We start from the raw sequence: 20617 nt of genomic DNA, 5'->3' as shown, positions 1-20617 counted from the left end.
TTATATTGTAGCTATGTTAGGATTTATTTTTATTTTACAGGCAAATTTCAATTTATTTTAACTAGGTACAATAGCTATTAAATAGTTATTAACTATTTAATAGCTTACCTAGCTAAAATAAAGAGAAATTTACCTGTAAAATAAAAACGAACCTAAGTTACAATTACACCTAACACTACACTATACTTAAATAAATTATTCCTATTTAAAACTAAATACTTACCTGTAAAATAAACCCTAAGATAGCTACAATATAATTAATAATTACATTGTAGCTATCTTAGGATTTATATTTATTTTACAGGTAACTTTGTATTTATTTTAGCTAGTTAGAATAGTTATTAAATAGTTATTAACTATTTAATAACTATCTAGCTAAAAGAAATACAAAATTACCTGTAAAATAAATCCAAACCTAAGTTATAATTAAACCTAACACTACACTATCATTAAATTAATTAAATAAATTAACTACAAATAACTACAATTAAATACAATTACATAAACTAACTAAAGTACAAAAAATAAAAAAAGCTAAGTTACAAAAAATAAAAAAAATAAGTTACAAACATTTTAAAAATATTACAACAATTTTAAGATACTTACACCTAATCTAAGCCCCCTAATAAAATAACAAACCCACCCAAAATAAAAAAATGCCCTACCCTATTCTAAATTAAAAAAGTTCAAAGCTCTTTTACCTTACCAGCCCTTAAAAGGGCCTTTTGTGGGGCATGCCCCAAAGAATTCAGCTCTTTTGCCTGTAAAAGAAAAATACAACCCCCCCAACATTAAAACCCACCACCCACATACCCCTAATCTAACCCAAACCCCCCTTAAAATAACCTAACACTAATCCCCTGAAGATCATCCTACCTTGAGTCATCTTCACTCAGCCGAGCAGCGATGGAACCGAAGAGGAGACCTGGAGCGGCAGAAGTTATCCTCCAAGCGGCGCTGAAGAAATCTTCCATCCAATGAAGTGATCCTTCAAGCAGCGCTGAAGAAGTCTTCCATCTGGGCGATGTCATCGTCCAAGAGGCGCTGAAGAAGTCTTCTATCCGGGCGATGTCATCTTCCAAGCGGTGTCTTCAATCTTCAATCTTCATCCCGCCGACGCGGGAACATCCTTCTTTACCGACGGACTACCAACGAATGAAGGCTCCTTTAAGGGATGTCATCCAAGATGGCGTCCTTTCAATTCCGATTGGCTAATAGGATTATATCAGCCAATCAGATTGAGCTCACATTCTATTGGCTGTTTGATCAGCCAATAGAATGCAAGCTCAATCTGATTGGCTGATTGGATCAGCCAATCGGATTGAACTTGAATCTGATTGGTTGATTAAATCAGCCAATCAGATTTTTCCTACCTTAATTCCGATTGGCTGATAGAATCCTATCAGCCAATCGGAATTGAAGGGACGCCATCTTGGATGACATCCCTTAAAGGAGCCTTCATTCGTCGGTAGTCCGTCGGTAAAGAAGGATGTTCCGCGTCGGCAGGATGAAGATTGAAGACCCTGCTTGGAAGATGACATCGCCCAGATAGAAGACTTCTTCAGCGCCTCTTGGAAGATGACATCGCCCGGATGGAAGACTTCTTCAGCGCCGACTGGAGGATCACTTCATCGGATGGAAGATTTCTTCAGCACCGCTTGGAGGATAACTTCTGCCGCTCCGGGTCTCCTCTTCGGTTCCATCGCTGCTCGGCTGAGTGAAGACGACTCAAGGTAGGATTGATCTTCAGGGGATTAGTGTTAGGTTATTTTAAGGGGGGATTGGGTTAGATTAGGGGTATGTGGGTGGTTGGTTTTAATGTTGGGGGGGTTGTATTTTTCTTTTACAGGCAAAAGAGCTGAATTCTTTGGGGCATGCCCCACAAAAGGCCCTTTTAAGGGCTGGTAAGGCAAAAGAGCTTTGAACTTTTTTAATTTAGAATAGGGTAGGGCATTTTTTTTATTTTGGGGGGATTTGTTATTTTATTAGGGGCTTAGATTAGGTGTAAGTAGCTTAAAATTGTTGTAATATTTTTTAAATGTTTGTAACCTATTTTTTTATTTTTTGTAACTTAGCTTTTTTTGTACTTTAGTTAGTTTATGTAATTGTATTTAATTGTAGTTATTTGTAGTTAATTTATTTAATTAATTTAATGATAGTGTAGTGTTAGGTTTAATTGTAACTTAGGTTAGGATTTATTTTACAGGTAATTTTGTATTTCTTTTAGCTAGGTAGTTATTAAATAGTTAATAACTATTTAATAACTATTCTAACTAGCTAAAATAAATACAAAGTTACCTGTAAAATAAATATAATTCCTAAAATAGCTACAATGTAATTATTAATTACATTGTAGCTATCTTGGGGTTTATTTTACAGGTAAGTATTTAGTTTTAAATAGGAATAATTTATTAAAGTATAGTGTAGTGTTAGGTGTAATTGTAACTTAGGTTAGTTTTTATTTTACAGGTAAATTTCTCTTTATTTTAGCTAGGTAAGCTATTAAATAGTTAATAACTATTTAATAGCTATTGTACCTAGTTAAAATAAATTGAAAGATGCCTGTAAAATAAAAATAAATCCTAAGATAGCTACAATATAATTATTATTTATATTGTAGCTATATTATGATTTGTTTTAAAGGTAAGTATTTAGTTTTAGGATTAATTTAGTTCATAATAGAAATATTATTTAGATTTATTTAATTAATATTTAAGTTAGGGGGTGTTAGGGTTAGTGTTAGACTTAGGTTTAGGTTTTATTACAGTGGCGGCGGTGTAGTGGGGGGCAGGATAGGGGTTAATAAATGTATTATAGGTGGCTAGGGTGTAGGGGGGGCAGATTAGGGGTTAATAAATTTAATATAGGTTGCGGCAGGGTCCGGGAGCGGCGGTTTAGGGGTTAAACTATTTATTTAGTTGCGGCAAGGTGCGGGATCGGCAGGATAGGGGTTAATAACTTTATTATAGAGGGCGGCCATATAGGGGGGGCAGGATAGGGGTTACTAGGTATAATGTAGGTGGCGGTGGGCTCTGGGAGTGGCGGTTTAGGGGTTAATACATTTATTATAGTTGTGGCGGGGTCAGGGAGTGGCGGTTTAGGGGTTAATATGTATAGAGTAGCTTGCGGTGGGCTCCGGGAGGGGCAGTTTATTGGTAATAACTTTATTTAGTTGCAGCGGTGTAGGGGGGGGACAGATTAGTGGTGTTTAGACTTGGGGTGCATGTTAGGGTGTTAGGTGCAGACATCTCCCATAGGAATCAATGGGATGTCTGGCAGCAGCGAACTTGTACTTTCGCTATGTTCAGACTCCCATTGATTCCTATGGGATCCGCCGCCTCCAGGGTGGCGGTTTGAAAACCAGGTACGCTGGGCCGGAAAAGTTCCGAGCGTACCTGCTAGTTTTTTGATAACTAGCAAAAGTAGTCAGATTGTGCCGTACTTGTGTGCGGAACATCTGGAGTGACGTAAGAATCGATCTGTGTCGGACTGAGTCCGGCAGATCGAAGTTTACGTCACAAAATTCTACTTTTGCCGGTCTCTAGCCTTTGATAACTAAGGCGAATCAGCCTTGCCATAAATACGCTGTGGAATTACAGCATATTTGAGGTTGACGGCTTGATAACTAGGCCCCTTAGAGCTCTACTTGTAATTTTGCCCTAAATGTGAGAACATCTTAATGTTCCTTTAAAGTATAACTGGGAAAAGGGACCCTGTGGTATATGTTTTATTCAGTGAATAAATAAAGGGTTGACTGCAATGGTAGAATTCACAGTACTGGATCATTAGGGCAGATGTAATGATAAAAGCATCTTTCCCCCATAAAACAATCTACACTAACATATGGTAAAAATAAAACTTTGAACAGAAAGAGAAAAAGAAAAGAAAAGTAAAAACTAGACAACCTCATCAGCTTTGAACTAGTAAGACACGACTGTAAGACAAAATACTTCACAGGAGTAATAGAGTCTATGGACTCCATTTATGAAGCTGTGAATGCAGCTTTGGGGGCCCGAGAAGGCCTTAAATACTACTTATATAGCAGCAGTTTTAAGACCTGTCAGGTCCAACTAGGATGATTGACAAGCCCTGCTCTCATGCAATCAGTTGTGCAAAGCAAGGGTCAAGGCTGGACAAGAAGATTATCATGCAATGGTAACAAATGGCAGTGGACAATTTCTGCTCACTGCAGTGCTGCGCAAACAAGGTTCCTGGATAGGAACCTTGTCAGTCCGGTGTTTGATAAATTCATTTTGTTTGCTGGACTTAAAGGGACAGTCAACACCATATTTTTTGTTGTTTAAAAAGATAGATAATCCCTTAAAGGGACACTCAAGTTTTATTAAATTTTCATGATTTAGATACAGCATGTAATTTTAAACAACTTTCCAATTTTCTTCCATTAAAAAAAATGTGCACAGTCTTTTATATTTACACGTTTTGAGTCACCAGCTCCTACTGAGCATGTGCAAGAATTCACAGACTATACGTATATGCATTTGTGATTGGCTGATTGCTATCACATGGTACAGGGGGAGTGGAAATATACATAACTTTGAAATGTGTTAGAAAAGAATCTACTACTCATTTGAAATTCAGAGTAAATGCTATTGTATTGTCTTGTGATCTTGCATTTATTGATTATGCAAATCTACTGTGTTTACTGGTCCTTTAATTACCAATTCCCCAGTTTTGCATAACCAACACAGTTATAATTATACACGTTTTATCTCTATAATTACCTTGTATCTAAGCCTCAGCAGACTGCCCCCTTATTTCAGTTCTTTTAACAGACTTTTAGTTTAGCCAATTAGAGCTGTCTCCATGGTAAATTCACGTGCATGAGCTCAATGTTATCTATATGAAACACATGAACTAATGCCCTCTAGTGGTGAAAAATGCATTTAGATTAGAGGCGGCCTTCAATGTCTAAGAAATTAGCATAAGAATACCAAAAGAACAAGGCAAAATTGGTGATAAAAGTAAATTGGAAAGTTGTTTAAAATTACATGCCCTATCTGAATCATGAACATTTTTTTTGGACTTGACTGTCCTTTTAAGTGTAGGTGAAAAATCCCAAACATAACACTAGAACTACCTTATATCCTTACAACCAGCCCCTAGTGACTCATTTTGTTCTATTAAGTGAGGCTACTTTACCATAACAAAGCAGACATGGAAATGTTTTACAACTACAACCAGTTACATTAATCTTTTCAAAGGATGTTTCCTTAGTGTTGTAAATAGTGTTTTGGTAGTTCATGTTTGATGTGCAAGATATCACACATTGCCATTGGGCACAACCACTGATGGAACTGTGGAAAATATAGGTAAAGCGATAAATAAAGCAATCCATTTTGAACATGATCTCTTCTTTACGACAAATCACCTGGCAACCTGAGTGATATGGCATATGGTATGTCAGAACCTAATTATCCTTTTAAACTAAAGATTATCAGTATTTAGGCAACATTCATTCATTCTGTCTTCCAAATTATGATGCTTTTTATCATATAATTTAGTATTACTTTACCTACAAATGCAAATATCAAACATATATATATAAAATAGTATTACATGCTTTAAACTGAACTGATTAAAATATGATGGAAATTTATATTTGCATCAATGAAACTTGAATTAAGCAAACCTATTATGAAAACAGGATTAACTGTATTTTAGCTTTTCTAGTAAAGACATTTGGCATTGAGTCTAAGAACGTAGATATTTAGGATAAATTGGGAAAACAGTCAGGTAGATTACGAGTTGTGCGTTCGTCTTTTAACGCAAAACAATGGTAATTTCAGCTTTAAAACAGCAACATAGCCATTATGAGTCTTGTTGGTATAGCTGTACCACAAGCCTTTTAGCCTGTAACGCAATGTTAGTCCCACACTCATAAAAATTATGTTTTTTTCATGGGACTTCCATAGTGCTGCCATTACGAGTTTTGCACTTGCGTTACACCCTATAACGACACGATCCATACCGCCATCTGAGAGCAGTAGTTATACAACAAAACTATTACATAAAACTCATAACTAAAGTGTTACAAAGTACACTAACACCCATAAACTACCTATTAACCTATAAACCGAGGACCTCCACATCACAAAAACTACATTAAAGTTATTAACCCCTAATCTGTTGCTCCCAACATCGCCACCACTAATAAAAAAAATGTAACCCCTATTCCGCCTCTCCCCAACATCGTCACCACTATAATAAAGTTATTAACCGCTAAACCGCTGCCACCCCGCATCACAAACACTATTTAAATATTATTAACCACTAATCTGCCATCCGCCCACATCGTCCTCCTATACTAAAGTTATGAACACCTATTCCGCCGCACCCCGCCACTGCCACCACTATAATAAACCTATTAACCCCTAAACCACAAGCCCCTGATTTGAATAGCCAATAGAATTTCAGTAGCTCTCATCCTATTGGCTGATTTGATCAGCCAATAGGATTTAAGTAGCTCTCATCCGTCTCCCTTGCATTGAAGATTCAGTATACTGTGGTGACCATATGAAGAGGATGCTCCGTGACGGATATCTTCAGGATGGAGCTGCTCCGCGCCATCAGGATGAAGATAGAAGACGCCGTCTGGATGGATGAAGACCTCACCGCCTGGATGTCCGGACTTCAAAAACTGTAAATGGATCATCTGTGGGTTAGTGTTAGGTTTTTTAAACTTTTTTTTGGGTGGATTTTTTTTTAGATTAGGGTTTTGGGCATTTTTAAAAGAGCTAAATTCTCTTTTAAGGGCAATGAAAAAGAGCTGATTGCCCTTTTAAGGACAGTGGGTAGTTTAGGTTTTTTTAGAGTTAGGTTTTTATTTTGGGGGGTTAGATGGGTGGTGGTTTTACTGTTGGGGGGTCTTTGTATTTTTTTACAGGCAAAAGAGCTGTTTAACTTAGGGCAATGCCCTACAAAAGGCCCTTTTAAAAAACTTGTAATCTAGATGTAAGTTATTGCAACTTAACATTAATATCTGGGTATATGTTGTTGCTGTTTCTATGTTATAAAGTTTATATATTTATCTATAGCATCTAGGGCATACATGTCAGACTTATTATTTACTCTAAAATAACTGTTTTAAAGGGACAGTCTACCTGAAAATGTTTATTGTTAAAAAAAATCATCTCTTTATTACCCATTCCCCAGTTTTGCATAACCGACACTTTTATATTAATATACTTTTTACCTTTGTGATTACCTTGTATCTTAGCTTCTGCAGACTGCCCCCTTATCTCAGCGCTTTTTACAAACTTGCATTTTAGCTTTAGTGTTGCTTTAGCTTTAATTCTTAGCTAAGTACTTGCAAGTGAGTGCTAGACTTCCTCTATTTGTTCTATTAATTTGTTTAGTAATTTTCCCTATGAGCCTTGCACCCAGACTTGTCTGGGGTTAACTGCTTGGGACTCTGGGGTAACATGTAACAAAGAATGTCCAGGGACTCCATGTGCATAAAATATCCAAAATGTATTGAAAATCCACGATAAAATCCCAAGTGCAGCAGCAGATAAAAACACTGCTTCAGACTGAAAATAGGGCCTCTAGTTATCAAGCCATCAACCGCAAATACGCTGGAATTCCGCAGCATATTTGTGGTGAGGCTGATTCGCTGTAGTTATCAAGCCCTACAGACCGGCAAAAGTAGACTTTAGTGACGTAACATACGATCCTCCAGACTCAGTCCGACACAGATCGATGGTTACATCACTACAGATGTCCGAACGCAAGTTCGGCACAATCTGACTACTTTTGGTAGTTATCAAATACCTACCAGGTATGCTCGCCACTATTCCGGGCCAGCATACCTGGCTTTTCAATCCGCCGCCCTGGAGGCGGCGGATCCCATAGGAATAAATGGGAGTCTGACAGCAGCGAGAGTTCATGTTCGCTGCTGCCCGATATCCCATTGATTTCTATGGGAAGTGTCTGCACCTAACACCCTAACATGTACCCCGAGTCTAAACACCCCTAATCTGCCCCCAATACACCGCCGCCACCTACTTTATACTTATTAACCCCTAAACCACTGCTCCCGGACCCCGCCGCACCTAAATAAACTTATTACCCCCTAAACCGCCGCTCCCGGACCCCGCCGCCACTATAATAAACTTATTACCCCCTAAACAGCCGCTCCCGGACCCCGCCGCAACTATAATAAATATATTAACCCCTAAACCGACGCACCCGGAGCCCTCTGCCACCTACACCGCCGCAACCTACAGTACATTGATTAACCCCTAATCTACCCCCCTACACCGCCGCCACTATATTAAATGAATTAACCCCAAAACCTAAGTCTAACCCTAACCTCCCCCTAACTTAAATATTGTTTAAATTAATCTAAATAAATATTCCTATCACTAAATAAATTAATCATATTTAAAACTAAATACTTACCTATAAAATAAACCCTAAGATAGCTACAATATAATTAATAATTACATTGTAGCTATTTTAGGGTTTATTTTTATTTTACAGACAACTTTGTGTTTATTTTAAATAGGTACAATAGTTATTAAATAGTTAATAACTATTTAATAGCTACCTAGTTAAAATAATTACAAATTTACCTGTAATAAATCCTAATCTAAGATACAAATACACCTAACACTACACTAGCAATAAATTAATTAAATAATTTAACTACAATGATCTAAAATAAAATACAATTAAATAAACTAAACTATATTAAAAAAAAACACTAAATTACAAAAAATAAAAAAATATTACAAGAAGTTTAATCTAATTACACCTAATATAAGCCCCCTAATAAAATATAAAAGCCCCCCAAAATAATAAAATTCCCTACCCTAAACTAAATTACAAAGTAATCAGCTCTTTTACCAGCCCTTAAAAGGGCTTTTTGTGGGGCATTGCCCCAAAGTAATCAGCTCTTTAACCTGTAAAAAAAAAATACAATACCCCCCAACATTACAATCCACCACCCACACACCCCTACTCTAAAACCCACCCGATCCCCCCTTAAATAAACCTAACACTACCCCATTGAAGATCACCCTACCTTGAGCCGTCTTCACCCAACCGGGCCGAACTTTTCATCCGATGCGAGCAAAAGTGGTCCTCCAGCCGGACAGAAGTCTTCATCCGATCGGCACAGAAGAGGTCCTCCATCCAGCAAAAATCTTCATCCAAGTGGTATCTTCTATCTTCATCCTTCCGGCAATGAGCGGCTCCATCTTGAAGACCTCCGGCGTGGAACATCTATCCTCCGACGACTACCCGATGAATGACTGGTCCTTTAAATGACGTCATCCAAGATGGAGTCCCTCGAATTCCAATTGGCTGATAGGATTCTATCAACCAATCGGAATTAAGGTAGGAAAAATCTGATTGGCTGATGTAATCAGCCAATCGGATTAAAGTTCAATCCGATTGGCTGATTGGATCAGCTAATAGAATTGACGTCTCATTCTATTGATTACATCAGCCAATCGGAATCCTATCAGCCAACCGGAATTCGAGGGACGCCATCTTGGATGACGTCATTTAAAGGACCAGTCATTCATCGGGTAGTCGTCGGCAGAGATGGATGTTCCGCGCCGGAGGTCTTCAAGATGGAGCCGCTCATCGACGGAAGGATGAAGATAGAAGATGCCGCTTGGATGAAGATGTCAGCCGGTCTGGATGTCCTCTTCTGCCCAGATAGGATGAAGACTTCTGTCTGGATGGAGGACCACTTGTGCCCACATTGGATGAAGAGTTCAGCCCGGTTGGGTGAAGACGGCTCAAGGTAGGGTGATCTTCAATGGGGTAGTGTTAGGTTTATTTAAGGGGGGATCGGGTTGGTTTTAGAGTAGGGGTGTGTGGGTGGTGGGTTGTTATGTTGGGGGGGGGTATTGTATTGCTTTTTTTACAGGTAAAAGAGCTGATGCCCCACAAAAAGCCCTTTTAAGGGCTGGTAAAAGAGCTGATTACTTTTGTAATTTAGTTTAGGGTAGGGAATTTTATTATTTTGGGGGGCTTTTTGATTTTATTAGGGGGCTTATATTAGGTGTAATTACTTTAAACTTCTTGCAATATTTTTTGTAATTTAGTGTTTGTTTTATTCTGTAATATAGTTTAGTTTATTTAATTGTATTTTATTTTAGATCATTGTAGTTAATTTATTTAATTAATTTATTGCTAGTGTAGTGTTAGGTGTATTTGTAACTTAGGTTAGGATTTATTTTACAGGTAATTTTGTAATTATTTTATCTAGGTAGTTATTAAATAGTTAATAACTTTTTAATAACTATTGTACCTAGTTAAAATAAATACAAAGTTGTCTGTAAAATAAATATAAACCCTAAAATAGCTATAATGTAATTATTAATTATATTGTAGCTATCTTAGGGTTTATTTTATAGGTAAGTATTTATTTTTAAATAGGATTAATTTATTTAATTATAGGAATATTTATTTAGATTAATTTAAAATATATATAAGTTAGAGGGGTGTTAGGGCTAGACTTAGGTTTTGAGGTTAATTCATTTGATATAGTGGCGGCAGTGTAGGGGGGTAGATTAGGGGTTAATCAATGTAATGAAGGTGGCAGCGGTGTAGGGGGGCAGGATAGGGGTTAATAAATGTAATGTAGGTGGCGGCGGGCTCCGTGTGCGGCGGTTTAGGGGTTAAACAATTCATTTATTTGCGGCGGGGTCCAGGATCGGCAGGATAGGGGTTAATAACTTTATGTAGGTGGCGGTGGTTTAGGGGGCGGCAGATTAGGGGTTAATAGGTATAATGTAGGTGGCGGCGGGGTCCGGGAGCGGTGGTTTAGGGGTTCAATTATTTATTATAGTTGCGGCGGGGGCTGGGAGCGGCGGTTTAGGGGTTAATAACTTTATTCAGTTGCGGGGGGCTCAGTGAGTGGTGGTTTAGGGGGTAAAACAGTATAGTATAGTGTGGGTGCTTAGTGACAGGCTAGCAAGAAAGCTGTGAAGAAGCCGATGAGCAGCAAGATCGATGACTGTCAGTTAACAACAGTCCACTGCTCATCGCTCCATACTTGGTGCGCGGATTCTTGACAGCTTTCTTGATAACTTTGGCGAACGTATTCTGGTCCGCGGCGGCGATGTAAGGCAAGCTTAGGCGAGCGTATTGGGCCGGCGAATGCAGGGAAGTAGATAGCTTGATAACTAGAGGCCTAGTAGTGAAGACAGCTGGGCTTTTGTGCAGCAGACATTTTTGTTCCCTTAGGCACTTGTTCACTGCTCACAGGTGTCCCGGCCTTCTCTCCCTAAATAGGTGTATTCTTTTATATAGATATATATATATATATATATATATATATATATATACAGGCAAAGTGCACTCCAGATCCTAAGAAGGCAACAGCTTCGGGTGCTAACAAAAATAGGATTATAGCAAAAAACAAGAAGCACTCCAGAAGTCTTTCAAATAAATATATATATATAGGTATAGATATAAATTGTACTAACAAAACATCAGATATATGTAGAAATATGCATTTATATATACATAGAACAAATTCTTTGATGTGAAGAACATTTAAATGTGAACTATTTTCATGTTGGGTTAGCAGACATGAAAATATGCAATTGGGGTTGCGTAAGAGTGGGGTGTTTTTTTTTCACTTTTTCTCCATCGACGTCTATGGGGGAATAGGTTATCACATTCAATATTCTCACATCGGCTTTTTGAGTGCATCGGGTTAGCCCAAGAGCGATAACTTTTTACTCTCAACTTGTAATAGGAACAAAACCCGACACACTCAAAAACTTTACTTCTAGCACAGTAAGCACACAAGTAAATGCGCTAAATAGAGCTCCACTTGTAATCTTGTCCATACTGTTTACTAATTTAGATATTTTTACTAATTCATATGGTGGCTCTTCTAATATATTGGAATGACAGAAATAAAACACAGGAACTCGAATAAATTGTAATAAAGGCTTGCTAATGGATTTCATTACATTTGTAACAGAACAGGAATTTAATTAATGTCTTCAAAAAATTTCCAAGACAGAGAAATAAAAAATAAGCATCAAAATATGTTTTAAAATAAATAGTATATATATGTATATGTATATATATATATATATATATATATATATATATATATATATATATACATATATATATATATATATATATATATATACATATATATATATAGCAGTATATATAGTATACTTTAACCTTTTTTTTTAACCTTTTTTTTTTTTAATTTATTTATTTTTTTTATTTTTTAAGCATACCTTCTGGAGACATTTCAGGAATGGTGGTAACATACGGTTCAGTGATAAATTTTGGTTCATGGTCATTTATATCCAGAACTTTAATAATAAATTCAGATTCTGGTTCAACTGGAACCCCTGTAAAGCTGTTTATGGCCTGAGCTCTTAGGGTATATGAGCCTTTCACTTCTCGATCAAGTTTCTTAAGAACATAAATAACTCCTGAATTTTCATCTATTGTAAAAACAGTTTTTGCTCCATCTCCTGATAAAACATATTTAACTGTTCCATCTTGTTTGTCCATATCAGATTTTATCTGTTGAGAAAATAAAATTAAAATGTAAGATTTGGATTGCATTAAAAAATAACAACAACAATAATATTAATTATATGTATTATATTTCTTATATTGTGTTGATTAAAAAGTGTCAAATTTTTTTAAATATATTTCAACACATTAATTCATATCAACATATTGAAATAATTGTTTTACTTGTTTTACACTCATTTAACTCATATATAGGATTTCTAGATAATTTAACAGTGTGATGTTAAATGTCTCAAGGCTATTCTTATCAGATCAAACTAATTTCCACATAAATGAAATTGATAAAGCATTTATTTGACTTGCTGACATTCAATTTAGAAATTACTTCATTATTAAATCAAAACAATCCCTAACATGCACTGGGAAAAGGGTACTTTCTGAAATCCCTATGACCTATTTTAACAAATGTAGGTTTGGAATTGTTAGAAGCATCCAATTATAACAGCCCAGAGATTTCAAACCTCTTTAACTAATATTTTTTTTTTCTACTTGCTGGGCCAGTAAATACATTTTGCATATCGTATTAATCAAAATAAAGAATATTTACTTAAATACAATGAGCAATGGTTTCATAAACTATTTGAAACTATTTATGACAAGTGTTGCAAGACTTAAATATTCAGACATAGAGGCCTATTTATCATATGTCTGTCGGACCTGATCCGACAGTGCGGATCAGGTCCGATAGTCATCGCTGAATGCGGAGAGCAATACGCTCTCTGTATTCAGGATTACACCAGCAGCTCTTGTGGGTTGCTGGTGCAACACCTCCCTCTGCAGACTCGCGGCCAATTGGCCACCAGCAGGGGCTGTCAATCAACCCGATCGTACTCGATCGGGTTGAATTCCGGCGATGTCTGTCCGCCTGCTCAGAGGAGGCGGACAGGGTTATGGAGCAGCGGTCTTTAGAATGCTGCTTCATAACTGCTGTATATGGTGAGCATGCAGACTCGTCAGAAACACAGGGCCTCAAGCTCCATTCAGAGCTTGATAGATAGGCCCCATACTCAGAAACATATTTGTGCAGCTATTGCTAAATACTACTGGCAGGTTAATATTCTTATCTAAGGTATTGTCTGTGTCTCCTCATGTGAAAATTACTTTTTCTTAAAGGACCAGTTAACAACACAGTAGATTTGCATAATCAACAAATGCATGATAAGAAGACATGTACCATGTGACAGACCTGTACCATGTGACAGCCATGATCCAATCATAAATGCATATACGTATATGCTGTGAATTCATGCACATGCTCAGTAGTAGTTGGTGACTCAAAAAGTGTAAATATAAAAAGACTGTGCACATTTTGTTAATGGAAGTAAATTGGAAAGTTGTTTAAAATTTCCTGCTGTATCTGAATCATGAAGTTTAATTTTGACTTGAGTGTCCCTTTAAGATTGGTTGAAATTATATACTTTATAAGAAATATCAAATTAGAGATAATATCATTTGATAAAGGTCTTAGAAATTATATTAGAAAGAAGGAAGTCTCTTAATGCTAATGAGAAATGTGGCTATCCATGAGTGTGTGTGTGTATATTTCTGGATATCTGTCTAGGATAAACAGAGTAATGGATACCACCTTTCCTTTGAAATGTAAATAGGGATATTTGGTTTTTAAATCCTGAGAATTCAAATCTAAGGGTGCATGGTCATTTGTGAGACATCAAGGTACCAGGATATTTATCTCCCCACTCCAAATATTCAGCATGGCTTATTAGATGAAGGACTGGCCAAACAAATGCTCAGTTAAGCTTTGGAAAGCAGTAATCCTGGAGTACAGAGAGCAGATTTTTGAAGAGCTAGCATTTCTTTAAAGATCCTGAGATCACCTCAGACAAAAGCAATGAAAGAAAAACTGTAGTAAAGTATAAAAGATTAGAAAGACCCAGGAACAGGAAGTTTGGAAGCATTATTCCATCAGAGAATGAGATCCAAGAAGATATTGTTTTAAGGGTATTTATACATGGATATAATGAATTGTAATGCAACATGTTATTTGGATTATCTATAAAGAATTGTTACATATATATTTTTTTATATTTCTCTCTCTCGTTTGAAACCTTCGGCCATATATTTGGATTTTACCTATAAGTACATGATATTGAAGATTTGATGTTAATTTTCTTGTTATATTGCATGTTCCAAATTATATAATAAGAGTTATGTGTGTGTTAAACATAAATTGTAAAACATATATTTGATTTATTTAGTTAATTTATTTTTCAATGATATTACTGAAGTTTTTTTTTTCTGAGTTTTATTTAGATTTGAAAGTAATATGTATGGGCCACTACAGCTTCTGCTAATGTTAACATCTTTATGGCCTATTGGAAGAAGGAAACATATCAGTGCATAAAATATATGCTAATATGCTAAACACATTATTAAACTTATTCAATTTGTTGACAGTATCTCTTTATTATGGTTTGTAACCAATAGATTATTTTTGGAGATTTGGAATTTATAAAAAATTGTCATGAGAAGTTAAACTATAATGGGGGGTAGTTATCAACGTGTCTAATTTTCCTGCCTTCGCCGGCCCAATACGCCCGCCTAAGCTCGCCTCACAGCTTTCTCGCTTTTTTACAGCTTTCTTGCTAGCCTGTCACTAAGCACCCACACTAAACTACACTGATCTACCCCCTATACCAGCGCCCCCGGAGCCCCCCGCAACTAAATAAAGTTAGTAACCCCTAAACCGCCGCTGTTAGACCCCGCTGCAACTCTTATAAATGTATTAACCCCTAAACCGCCACTCCCGGACACCGCCGCAACCTACATTATACCTAGTAACCCCTATCCTGCCCCTCTATACCGTCGCCCTCTATAATAAAGTTATTAACCCCTATCCTGCTGATCCCGCACCTCGCCGCAACTAAATAAATAGTTTAACCCCTAAACCGCCACTCCCTGACCCCGCCGCAACCTATATTAAACTTATTAACCCCTAATCTGCCCCCCTACACCGTCGCCACCTATAATAAATGTATTAACCCCTATCCTGCCCCCCACTACACCGCCGCCACTGTAATAAAATTATTAACCCCTAAACCTAAGTCTAACACTAACCCTAACACCCCCTAACTTAAATATTAATTAAATAAATCTAAATAATATTTCTATTATGAACTAAATTAATCCTATTTAAAACTAAAAATTTACCTTTAAAATAAACCCTAATATAGCTACAATATAAAGAATAATTATATTGTAGCTATTTTAGGAATTATTTTTATTTTACAGGCAAATTTCAATTTATTTTAACTAGGTACAATAGCTATTAAATAGTTATTAACTATTTAATAGCTACCTAGCTAAAATAAAGAGAAATTTACCTGTAAAATAAAAACTAACCTAAGTTACAATTACACTTAACACTACACTATACTTTAATAAATTATTCCTATTTAAAACTAAATACTTACCTGTAAAATAAACCCTAAGATAGCTACAATATAATTAATAATTACATTGTAGCTATCTTAGGATTTATATTTATTTTACAGGTAACTTTGTATTTATTTTAGCTAGTTAGAATAGTTATTAAATAGTTATTGACTATTTAATAACTACCTAGCTAAAAGAAATACAAAATTACCTGTAAAATAAATCCTAACCTAAGTTACAGTTAAACCTAACACTACACTATCATTAAATTAATTAAATAAATTAACTACAAATAACTACAATTAAATACAATTACATAAACTAACTAAAGTACAAAAAATAAAAAAAGCTAAGTTACCAAAAAATAAAAAAATAAGTTACAAACATTTAAAAAATATTACAACAATTTTAAGCTACTTACACCTAGTCTAAGCCCCCTAATAAAATAACAAAGCCCCCCAAAATAAAAAAATGCCCTACCCTATTCTAAAATAAAAAAGTTCAAAGCTCTTTTACCTTACCAGCCCTTAAAAGAGCCTTTCGTGGGGCATGCCCCAAAAAATTCAGCTCTTTTGCCTGTAAAAGAAAAATACAACCCCCCCCAACATTAAATGAGAACACATTAAAAGGGAGAACATTTTACAGTGTAACATCCCTTTAAATACAATATAAGTCACTGATGCCTTTAAATACAATAACATCTGCTTAATTGTTCATTCCAAAATGTTAATGCTGTCATTAAAGATCTCATGAAAATGAAATGGCAGACATTGTTATACATTATATAGAATTGGGCCCTCTGTGCTGAAAACAGAGTAATCGTATTTATTGGAATTCATTTAAATGGAGAAATATCAAGACATATGAAAAAGTGCGATAGATAAAATTTTTGTAAAAGTTCATAACCAGTCCAAATCCGAACGCACTTAGTGGAGAGTTTTATAGTATTGGTCTCCTTGGTATCAAAGCCTAATACAACTCCTGTGAGATGTATTATGCTTTTCAAATAATATCCATTACTATTTATCATGTCCATAAAGTAAATTTATGTTTTTCATTTGATTAATGAACCCAAAATTCTTCACTATCTAAGCTAACCAACATATCAAAATATTACATCATAGTCACAATGGTAGTTGACAATGGGGGGTAGTTATCAAGCCGTCAATCTCAAATACGCTGGAATTCCGCAGCGTATTTGTGGCGAGGCTGATTCTCCTTAGTTATCAAGCCCTAGATACCGGCAAAAGTAGAATTTTGTGACGTAAGCTTCGATCCGCCGGACTCAGTCTGACACAGATCGATTCTTACGTCACTCCAGATGTTCCACACACAAGTGCGGCACAATCTGACTACTTTTGCTAGTTATCAAAAAACTAGCAGGTACGCTCGGCACTTTTACGGCCCAGCGTACCTGGTTTTCAATCCGCCGCCCCGGAGGCGTCGGATCCCATAGGAATCAATGGGAGTCTGACCATAGCGAAAGTTCATGTTCGCTGCTGCCAGACATCCCATTGATTCCTATGGGAGATGTCTGCACCTAACACCCTAGCATGTACCCCAAGTCTAAACACCCCTAATCTGTCCCCCCTACACCGCCGCAAGTAAATAAAGTGTTTACCCCCTAAACTGCCGCTCCCGGAGCCCACCGCAAGCTGTAATAAACATATTAACCCCTAAACCGCCGCTCCCTGACCCGGCCGCAACTATAATATATGTATTAACCCCTAAACTGCCGTTTCCTGACCCCGCCACAACTATAATATATGTATTAACCCCTAAACCGCCGCTCCCGGACCCCGCCGCAACCTATATTAAATTTATTAACCCCTATCCTGCCCCCCCTACACCGTCGCCACTGTAATAAATTTATTAACCCCTATCCTTCCCCCTACTACACCGTAGCCACTATAATACATTTACATTTAAAATAGTTGCTTTAGTCTGTTGAAACTGCCACCACTAGTGAAGATTTGATGACTATTGAAAAACTATCGCCTAGATTTAGAGTTGGGCGGTAGTCGTCAAAACCAGCATTAGAGACTCCTAACGCTGGTTTTTACCGCCCTCTGGTATTTGGAGTCAGTCAGGAAAGGGTCTAACACTCACTTTACAGCCGCAACTTTTCCATACCGCAGATCCCCCTACGCCATTTGCGTATCCTATCTTTTCAATGGGATCTTTCTAACGCCGGTATTTAGAGTCGTGGCTGAAGTGAGCGTTAGAAATCTAACGACAAAACTCCAGCCGCAGAAAAAAGTCAGTAGTTAAGAGCTTTCTGGGCTAACGCCGGTTTATAAAGCTCTTAACTACTGTGCTCTAAAGTACACTAACACCCATAAACTACCTATGTACCCCTAAACCGAGGTCCCCCCACATCGCTGCCACTCTATTAAAAATTTTTAACCCCTAATCTGCCGTCCGCACGCCGCCGCAAGATACGTTATACTTATGTACCCCTAATCTGCTGCCCCTAACACTCCCGACCCCTATATTATATTTATTAACCCCTAATCTGCCCCCTCAACATCGCCTCCACCTGCCTACACTTATTAACCCCTAATCTGCCGACCGGACCGCGCCACAATTATAATAAAGTTATTAACCCCTAATCCGCCTCACTCCCGCCTCAATAACCCTATAATAAATAGTATTAACCCCTAACCTGCCCTCCCTAACATTGCCGACACCTAACTTCAAGCATTAACCCCTAATCTGCCGACCGGAGCTCACCGCTATTCTAATAAATTTTTTAACCCCTAAAGCTAATTCTAACCCTAACCCTAACACCCCCCTAACTTAAATATAATTTAAATCTAACTAAATAAATTAACTATTATTAAATAACTTATTCCTATTTAAAGCTAAATACTTACCTGTAAAATAAACCCTAATATAGCTACAATATAAATTATAATTATATTGTAGCTATTTTAGGATTAATATTTATTTTACAGGCAACTTTGTTATTATATTAACCAGGTACAATAGCTATTAAATAGTTAATAACTATTTAATAGTTACCTAGTTAAAATAATTACAAAATTACCTGTAAAATAAATCCTAACCTAAGTTACAATTAAACCTAACACTACACTATCAATAAATTAATTAAATAAAATACCTACAATTATCTGCAATTAAACCTAACACTACACTATCAATAAATTAATTAAATACAATACCTACAAATAACTACAATTAAATAAACTAACTAAAGTACAAAAAATAAAAAAGAACTAAGTTACAAAAAATAAAAAAATATTTACAAACATTAGAAAAATATTACAACAATTTTAAACTAATTACACCTACTCTAAGCCCCCTAATAAAATAACAAAGACCCCCAAAATAAAAAAAATGCCCTACCCTATTCTAAATTAAAAAAGTTCAAAGCTCTTTTACCTTTAACTGCTTGGAGGAAAAAGTAAAATACCACAAAAAATACCACAAAAATTAAATTTGGAATAGTAAAATTGAAAATAGTTGATGGTAAAATAGTATGAGATAAACAAATTGCAGACTGTCTCAATGATTTTTCCTGTTCTGTCTTCACAAAAGATTGTGAAGATAGAATGTCTACATTAAGGGAAACTACAATAAATGGAAATGAGCTTCAGACTAATCTTTTTACAGAGAATGAGGTTTTATTGATATTATCAAGAATAAATGTAAAAAAATCAGTGGGTCCTGATAATATTCATCCAAGGGTTTTAAAGGAACATTGATTTGTGCTAGCTGCCCCTTTAACTGATCTATTGACAAGAGTACCTCTTCATAAAAAAGGCAGTTGGTTGAATCTGGTAAGCATGGGTCAGTCAGCTTAACTTTAGTAGTAGGGAAAATAATGGAAACTATCTTAAAAGAAAGAATTATGACTTACATAAAGAAAAACAAAAAATTGGAGGAACAAAATTAGCATTGTTTTACTTCAGGGAACTCATGTCAGACTAATCTAATTGACTTTGAATATGTAACAAAATGATTAGACTAGGGTGGAACAGTTGATGCAGCATATCTAGATTTCAGCAAATAATTTGACACCATCCCAAACAACAAACACATTCACAAACTGTATTTCCTTGGTCTAGACTCAAAAATGATGCTTGCATAAGAATAGGAAGCAGTGTCTTAATAAATGGAGTACATTTAGAAGAGGGGGCAGTTACTAGTGGTATTCCTCAGGGGTCAGTTCTGGAGCAAGTTTTGTTTAACATATTTATCAGTGATATCAGCAAAGGGCTACGAGGGGGGGCAAATGAGAAGTGATATAAAAATTTGGAGGACTGAACAAATGACTGGGATCTAAAATTTAACACTGCAAAGTAAAAAATTATACATTTAGGAAAGAAAAATACAAATGTTAATTACAGATTCAATTACACTTTACTGACTGTTACAAATGAGGACTGGGGCTTGCCAATTATTATTTCAGTTGATTTAAACTAGTAAACAATGTAATATTGCAACAAATAATGCCAATAGAATGTATTGGTCAAAGTATTTGCAGCAGAATTAGTAAGGTTCTTATTACACTTTACAGATGACTAGTTAGGCCAGATCTTCAGCATTGTGTTCAGTTCTGGATGTAATATCTTCAGAAGGATATAAACAAAGTAGAATATGTGCAAAGGAGAAAATGATATATGGTTTAAAAAATGATATATAGTAA

At 36.1% G+C, this 20617-nt stretch overlaps 1 protein-coding gene across 1 annotated transcript in view; it reads right to left on the bottom strand.

Annotated features, from left to right (window-relative positions):
* LOC128660831 (cadherin-19-like) overlaps nt 1-20617 on the bottom strand; it is a 346558-nt gene that overhangs the window by 215595 nt on the left and 110346 nt on the right. Inside the window, exon 3 of the mRNA XM_053714877.1 lies at nt 12246-12540. Coding sequence (XP_053570852.1) covers nt 12246-12540 — 295 coding nt within the window. The remainder of the gene's footprint in view (nt 1-12245; nt 12541-20617) is intronic.

Source organism: Bombina bombina, chromosome 5 (genome assembly GCF_027579735.1).
Source record: "Bombina bombina isolate aBomBom1 chromosome 5, aBomBom1.pri, whole genome shotgun sequence".
Lineage (NCBI taxonomy): Eukaryota > Metazoa > Chordata > Amphibia > Anura > Bombinatoridae > Bombina > Bombina bombina.
The sequence above is the reverse complement of the archived record's forward strand: the minus strand, read 5'-3'. Positions and strand labels throughout refer to the sequence as shown.